At 40.5% G+C, this 8,609-nt stretch overlaps 1 protein-coding gene across 2 annotated transcripts; it reads right to left on the bottom strand.

Annotated features, from left to right (window-relative positions):
* Window positions 1–528: 528 nt before the first annotated feature.
* socs6b (suppressor of cytokine signaling 6b) lies at window positions 529–6,132 on the bottom strand. Of its 2 annotated transcripts, none has more exons than XM_079818460.1 (2): window positions 5,798–6,132; window positions 529–3,191 (listed from the first exon to the last, which is right to left on the bottom strand). In XM_079818460.1, the coding sequence occupies exon 2, from the start codon at window positions 3,072–3,074 to the stop codon at window positions 1,482–1,484; it is 1,593 nt and encodes a 530-aa protein (XP_079674586.1). In that variant the 5' UTR covers window positions 3,075–3,191; window positions 5,798–6,132; the 3' UTR covers window positions 529–1,481. The 2 variants fall into 2 exon arrangements, with proteins under 2 accessions (XP_079674586.1, XP_079674587.1); XM_079818461.1 differs by having other exon boundaries at window positions 539–3,191; window positions 5,921–6,131.
* Window positions 6,133–8,609: the final 2,477 nt, after the last annotated feature.

The following is an 8,609-nucleotide window of genomic DNA, read 5'->3' on the forward strand; positions in this document are numbered from 1 at the left end:
CATGTTTTATGAAAATCGGAAAGACTTTTTTTGACATAAAAATGTTATGTAGCAACTACCAGAAACCCAAATTGAATTAAACCCAGGTCAACAATGGCACAAAGTTGATAATATTCGTGCAATTAATTAATGAAAGGGTGCAATTATCCATAAGAGGTGAAAGAGAAAAAAACACTGTCAAGCAGAGACATCAAAAATATGTAAAGTGGTGGGAACCAAGAAAGTCTATGTTAATGAATGTAAACACACACACACACACACACACACACACACACACACACACACACACACACACACACACACACACACACACACACACACACACACACACACACACACACACACACACACACACACACACACACACACACACACACACACACACACACACACACACACACACACACACACACACACACACACACACACACACACACACACACACACACACACACACACACACACACACACACACACACACACACACACACAAATTACAGTTCAAGTAGTTTTACACAAGAAGGAATTGACAGAGATTAACCATATAAAACTTTTATTTTGAACTGGAGAACAAGTTCAAGTTACAACATATCAGTAAGCAAATTCTGTTCCCAAAAAGAGATGATTTTAAACTGTACCATTGACGTAGTCCATAACAGGAAACCCTTCTGTTTTCAAACAATGATAAGTCATTCTAATGAACACTTAATGCAAGGGAGAAAAGACCAGATGCGTTTATACCATAACCGCATGCCCGCTAAAAGATGACTGTTATAAAGAACAAATCATACAGTCCAAAATCAATTAACTACAGCAAAGACGGATTTCAGCGAGGCATCCAACCTTGGCACCACATGTGCTAAAGAAAAGGTGTGACAATATGATCTGACAAATGAGCAGCTAATATAGCTTATTAGAGTAAATCCACAGGAGGGTAAGGTCATATGTATGGTGAAAGGACATTATTTGGCATATTGTGTAGTACATTTTCCCTTTGAATAAGATCATGACATAACAAAGGCTAGTACAACAAAAGTTATGTGTTCAAAAATGGGGCGAGGAGGAGGAATGTAGTCTACGCATTCACAAACATGCGGCCATTATTAAGGCATCTATACCTCTGTGCATTGTTACCAAAAACCTCTAAATGCCCTACAATAAGCTGGAGCTCAGAGTTGTGTGCTGATATTTCATAGTGTGGGATATGCAGAGAAATACTGGACTGTCTTTGCCTGTAACCAAATCACGTGCTACGGTACTAAGAGAACATGCGAAAAATGCTCCGACATTGAGATCTAAACACTCTAACAACATCCTGGCACTGCGCTTCTTCACAAACCACTGAGTTATCTACTCTACCAGACCGACAAACATCATCTTTTCTTTCAACAAAACGTGTAATGGTAACAAAACCTTTGAAATGTTTGCGAAACCTGCTTCGTTGTGTCATCCAAAAAGTGCAAGTAGCAACCGAGTCAGGATCAGTAGTGCTTCTCCTGCAGGTAATCTTTCATTTTGTTCGGTAAAGGCAATTTCTGGATCAGATCTATCCGCGTGTACTGGCGAATGACAAAACGGCACAAGTACTGCAGTGAGCGCACTTGCATAAACCTCGAAACGGGATTGGTCAGTCTAACAGGGTAGGTGGCGGAACCCGGTAAGCGCGATCTGGAGTAGCAGAACGCTCCGTTCTCCGAATCCTTGACCGAATTATCAATGAGATCCACGATTGACACGTGGCCTTCAATGTCAGGCTGCTCATAGAAGCTGAAACTGCCGTTCGAGTGCTCGATCCGCGTGTGGAGCGTCTTCCCCTGCGAGCGAAAGCTCAGGCTTAGGAGGTATCGATCGTCGGAGCTGTCGCGGACTAAAAAAGAACCGTCTAGAAGATTCGTCAGCTTTTCTTCGGCCTCCCATCTGGTGATGGGACCCCAATACCAACCCTGCCTGGCTAGCTTCTTCAGTTCAGCTGTGATACTAGTAACCACCATGGGCCCGCTGTGCTGCACGGCGTCATAGACCCGCTGCACCCCTGGAGCCGAGTTGGGGTCAAAGTTGAGATGGTGCAGGACTCTCTCTGCAACCTGAGCGTGGGTACCGCCAAACCCAGAGAAGCTCCTCTGGAGAAAACCATCGGGCAACGGAGGTAGCAAGGGGGAAAGAGGGGCTTCGAGTCTGGAGCCCTGCAGTAAGACATTTGCAGTGTTTAAAAAGAGCTGGTTCACAGACGACGACTCCATGAAGATGTCTGGCGACAGGAGGTCCTGGTCAATAGGCTCCTCGTCCACATGAAGAGATCCCTCGGACTGCGGAACGACGTCCATGGGTGCGGCGCCATCTAAGCAAAAAGAGTGCGAACCTTCGTCGTCAGGATAGAGTCCGTCATCTAAAGGCATTGTGTACTGAATATAATCCTGAGCTGCAATACCAATGACTACAGGCACGTGTTCGTCCATTTCAAGGTGCAAATCGGCATTATGAGCACCAGAATGGTGGTCTGGCACACGTCTGGTGATTTTCAACGAGTCTCTAGACTCTTCAAACTCTCTCTGGAGATCTAGGATGTCTTGGTGCACACCGTTGAAAGGCGGAATCGGATCTGAGGAGTTCGTTAATGCCTTAACGTCCATTTTGACGCATGTCTCCTCCGAGTTCACTGGTCTGAGAGGCCACGGGGTGGGACTGTAATGATGACTATGGATGGATGTGGAGCGGGAGGAACGCTGGGATTTGATGTCACTTAGAGTAATGGGTGCCGAAGAGGATGAGAAGGTATCGTCATCTATAGAGCATACAGATGGAGAACCACTCTTGACCTTTGGTTTCTGTTTCGCCGATAGCCTTCTTTTCAAGGTGCCCATGAGACCTTCGCTCTTAGATCGGACTTTGGATCTTTTTTCATCCTCGTTATCCAGGTCGCTGCTGACGAAATCCTTGCTGTAGCATCCTCCGAACAGAGAGTCTTCAGCGGAGAAACTTGCTTCCAGGTCAGGCTGCGATACGGCATATTCGCTCTCTTCTTTGCCTTTAATGTTAAATGACTTTCTTATTGTTTTCAGACTGATCTTCTTCATTCTGAAAGATCCCCCTTAATGATTTGGAGGGGGATTACGCGTGATGTTCTTGGGATGAGGGAGATGATTGTGAACACTTACACATTGCTGATCACATAAGGCCCACGACTGACATATCTACAAAACAGAGAAGAAGGAAAAGGACATTAATATACAGTAAAACCCAGAGAAATCACACAAACACATTCATTATATTTAGGATAAAAAGATGATCGCAACTCATAAGACAGCATTATCAATACGATGTGATTTTTTTAAGGTTTTCACCATTTTATACCCCTTTTTGCCTAGACTAGCTCACCTCGAGAGGTCCTACGGTGTGAGAAAAAAAAAGTACAAATATTCTGTCAAGTGACTAGAATCAATGGTTGGTCTAAATGGTCACATTTGTGTCTTTGTTTTGGGTTGTCCAATTGTGAAGTTGCATACACTATTGTTTAAATGTTTTAAATAAGTAATTTTCTTTTAATTAATTATTTTTTTATAGCAAGGATGCATTCAACTGATTAAAACTGAAATTTGTATCATTACAAAATATTTCTATTTCAAATAAACGCATTTTAACTTTATATTCATTAAATATACTGATATTTTTTCTAAAAATATATTTTTAACAACACCATAATTTTCAACACTGATAATAATTTAAAAAAAAAAATTCTTGAGTACCAAATCAGCCTATTAGAAAGAATTCTGAAGGATCATGTGACACTGAAGGCTTGAATAATGGTCGCTTAAAATTTAGCTTTGCCATCATATGAATAAATATGTAAAAATAAATAAATGCCGCATTTGTGATCATAATGCTGCATTCACACCGAACACGAATAGAGCGTCTGGCGCGAGTGATTTCCATGTTCAGTCAATGGAAAGGCGCGTTGACGCGCGTCTGGAGGTCCTGCGGCGCGATAGACGCAATTCCGCCTCGTTCGCGCGAATTGAGCGTCTTGCGCGAGTGGTGCTTTTTGTGCATTCATGCGTTTGAAGCGATTTCGCGTCTGACGCCCGAGTTGAAAAATCTGAACTTTGCCGTCAATTCGCGCCGCGTTAATCAATCAGGAGCCTGCTCACTGCTGTCACGTGGTAAAGTGACGTGATGAGAAACCCATCCACATAATTTAAAAATACTACTATTGTGTCAGAAAATTTATTTTTAAGACTTTTTCAGGTGAGAATGTAGTCGTTTAAAGCTCAAATCTGTGGTTTAATTATAAAGAGAGTGCCTATTTAAAAAAAATAATCTTGTGTTTTTGGAGTTGTGAGATCCAGGCGATCACCAGACGCTCAGCGCTCATTAACCCCGGCGAGAGCAGCCTTTCTTTGGCCAGTCCTTCTGACGTTTGCCGCTGGCTCTGATGTCCTGTAGTGGTTCGTCCTGTGGATCTAACGGGCGATCTTTGGTGTCATGAATCTATAATTTGTTGACAGCCAAATCGTTTTGACTGAGGGCAAAGAGAAGTTTCATAACTTTATTTTTTAAGGATCGTTAAATATATATGCAGTGAAGATAATGTAGTTGCCTGGACCACATTTGTGTGGCTATTAATGTTTAATATATATTTTTAATGAAAATGAAAAGAGGCAGAGTGATGTTTTATGACATTTCTCCTGGAGCGCCTTGAACGCGCATCAATTTCGCTTCAAACGCTCGATTTATATGCGCGTCCAATTCGCTGTGGACGCGCAAATGGATTAAAAATGTTCAAGCGTCCAACTAGACGCGGTAGACACGATTTTGACGCTATATTCGCGTTTGGTGTGAACACAGCATAAGAGACGCTACAAAAGCTTACCAACACCAAACATCTGAACGATAGTGTACTCTGACAAAATAAATTACATATTTAAATGTAATTAAAATAATCGATTCAATAAATCAAATATGTTTAACTTATGAATGTTGCCTTTGGGTGCTATTCATAGACTCGCTAAATTGGTAGACTCAATAATAAAGTAGAGATAATGTTAAAGCTGAAACGTAAATATCAGCAAAAAAATATTGGTCAACCCGATTACCAGTCTCTTTCTAAACGAAGATGCACACATAATAATTATGAACGAAATCTAAATACTGCAAAACTGTTTTAGATGAAGTTATGTTACAGTATATGTCAACTTCATGAAAGTATTTCAAATCATCTAACGTTAACCAAATAGATAAAAACATGCACAAATTAAACACATACATTAAGACCAGCAACATGAAACAAAGTAAACAGGGTTATGAGAGTTTTGATTTCATGTTGCGTTTGTTAAATAGAGGAGCACAGATTTTGAGTATAGATTCACCAGGTTAACTGATTAAATATAACTAAAAAAATATATTGCACACCAAACAGCACTTTTAATCTAGGAAAATGTCTTGGGCTATCAAGCCTGACATTCACATATGCTGTGTACTTCGAAATACTGACATTATTTTACAGTAGATTAAATATTCATGTCTGATTAATGTCTGTCAGGGATTAAATCTAGTACATCAGTACAAACAAAGTGATTCATTAGCTGTTAATAGATCTATAATGTGAATTTGCCAACCTGTAAACAAGTTAAACAGTTCAAAATAAAACACTTCTTGAATTCATAAATATGAGCGAGCTAACGCTTTAACAGCAGTTAGCACTCAGGCTAACCTGTACAGGCCTGTATATTAAACATCACTTCTATGTAATTCTACAACACTAGACATCAATATTTACACACAAATATTAACTATACATTACCTGCCGTGCATTGAATACACTGTCAACTAACAGGAGCTGTCATGTCAGTGCCTGGAGAGTTATGAAATCACATTAGGAGACATTATTACTTCACGGCTAGCCGATAACGTTACCTGCACTTACAAAAACAGCGCAGAAACGAACTCAATTTCCACAGAGACGAGGATTAATGGCCACTTTATGACCGCGTTTGGCAATAAAATGACACCGTACGCTGTGGACGTTTTGAATTGTGCCTATTTACGGCGTTTGAAACTTTTCTCTAGCTAGCTAGCGTTTCTCCCTGTACTGTCTCTTTTCTCTGCCCTCTTTGTTTGCTGTTGCATCATGGGAGTGAATGTGAAGGAGGGGAGGAGATCTTTAATGCTCGTCGGAACGCCACTGTCTACTTGGTAAGCACAAGAAACCACATATAGATATTACTTGAATAATATTATTTAATTAAATTGATTTTAAATAAGAATGCCAGGTCAGTTGTCACGTGTTTTATATGTTGCCACGTTTATTTGTTGTAATTCCTGTTTCTGTTGGCCAGCACAAGCATATTTTTGTAATGTTACCTTTATTCTTTTGTTTTACCGTTTGAACCTTTATGAAAAGAAATGACATAACACTTAAATAACCTTTAGTTTCCAACAACCTGCCTCTTATTATAGTGTAATGGCCAACAGGCATTGGTCACAACAATCACAAAAGGTCAATGGGTGTTAAAGGGATAGTTCACCCAAAAATGAACACTTGCTGTTAATTTACTCACCCTTACTCACCCTCAGAAGATTTTTAGCTGAAACCGTGGTCCATGACCATGAGGCTTTGCAGAGGCTGCGGATGAACTAATAATAATGTTGTAAATAATGTTCAGTTTTTAGCACAGATCGATCGTTTCGCTTCGCAAGACCTCAATGTATCGTCAAGAGCCATGGGTATTAATTTTGTTTTGCCTATATATGTTTATCTGACTTTTAAAGTGACGGTAGCCGATTAGCCGTTGACTTGCATTTTATGAATCACCAAGGATCACATTTGTAGCTAAAAATCTACTTCTTTACATAGTATAAGCATTTATTTCATGTGTCATTGAATGGAAGAGAGACTCCCGGGAGTGCATGTAAACATCACATCCTTTTGATTTTCCTGACAAAAATTAGTCCTTCACATACAAATCAGTCTACACAGGCTTTCATAGACAACCAGGAAGCCATGGAAAGACTCATTTTTAAAATTTCAGTTCACACATTAATAATAAAAAAAGCAATTAATAGCCTACATGACAATTCTTACATATAGCCCCTTTAAAAGCAGGGTAGGCGGTTTATTCCAGATTTTTTTTTGTTATGCTTGTTGAAAGTCTCTTCACATTTTGATAGCAATCACTAAGTTAGGTGGTCTAAATGTATATGAATATCGTCTGTGGAAGGCGTAGGACCATAAAATGTTCGCCCAATCATTGCACTCGGTCCGAATGTAATGGTATGATGTCCTACCTGTCTGTCAACATTAGGCTGGCCATTTCCATAACACCAAAAAGGAGGACACTTTGCAGCATTTAGTGAAGCAAGAATAATTGCATAGGACTCTGAAGCAAGAATAATTGCATAGGACTCTGGTGTACTCGCAACTACAATATACAATTTTGTCCATCATATCAATGGTATCATGATACAGTGAATCTGAAATAGCCTACTCTTTTCATTGCCAGACCATTTGATTTACGATATATCTTGATGTAGACCTATGTGTAACAGAAGAGGCAAAAAAGTGTTTGTTCACAGTATTTTTATTTATTCAAGACATTATGATGTCTGTTTCAAAAACTGAGCTCTGCAGGTGATGTTGCTTCTCAAAAAAATGACCTAAGGCAAGACGTACCTGGGGCTCGTCGTGTTTTTCCGTGCTGGCATGTCGGTCAATGGCGGCTTTCCCTTGACTACTAATGTCCACACAGCGACACAGTGTGCTTTTTTGATATAAATTTGTGCTCTTTTGTCCATTCTGGATTAAATGAGGTCTGACGTTTAGGCATGTTAACGTTATGATATGATGACGTAGCCAGCACGTCGTGGAGGCTTGTTTACGTTTTTAACCAATGATATATCAGATATTTATTTGACACCGCTTTCAGCCAATCATTTATTTGACCAGAGATCTTACGGCATTAGACGCTATGCTGCTGCGTCCCAATAAAGATTCTTTAGCGGGTTTTTTTAGGCTGATTCAGTGCAACTCCAAAAAGGAGGACAAATGAGGGTCCGGCTTGAGGCTGCGCCGGACAGGGGGCTTAAAATCTGGATTGTCCAGCCAAAATCCGGACGTCTGGCCACCCTAGTCAACATATATATTTTCAAACCTTTGCGCACCTGCTTGCGCAGACCTCACGTGTCATCAGCGTGTTTCATGCTATGCAGAGACAGACGTCAGTCGTCAGTCAACGAGCACCGCAACAGCAGCAGCCACCTTTTACAGTTCCTCCTGAACCAAAACAACGCGCTTATGCAACGTTCACACCATAAGCGTAATTTGGAAGAGATGGAAACCTGTGTCGTTATACTCATTTCTGACTCAAATGTATGTGTTTCAGTGGCAACACTATCAACACGGAAATGAATCTGCAGCAGTCAGGTGACTTGAAGTTTAACGCAGTCTCTCATTTTGTGACGCTTTGCAAACTCTGCTGTACGTGTTCATGTGTTTTGATGGAGGTGTAGTTTTGGAGATGCTGTGAAGGGAGGGTGGGATCTTATGCTTTCAATGCTAGCTTGCTATTGCTGGCCGATCTGAAAATTGCCTATCCTACCTTTAAATTAACAGTATC

This window comes from Gobio gobio, assembly GCF_949357685.1.
Source record: "Gobio gobio genome assembly, chromosome: 6".
NCBI lineage: Eukaryota > Metazoa > Chordata > Actinopteri > Cypriniformes > Gobionidae > Gobio > Gobio gobio.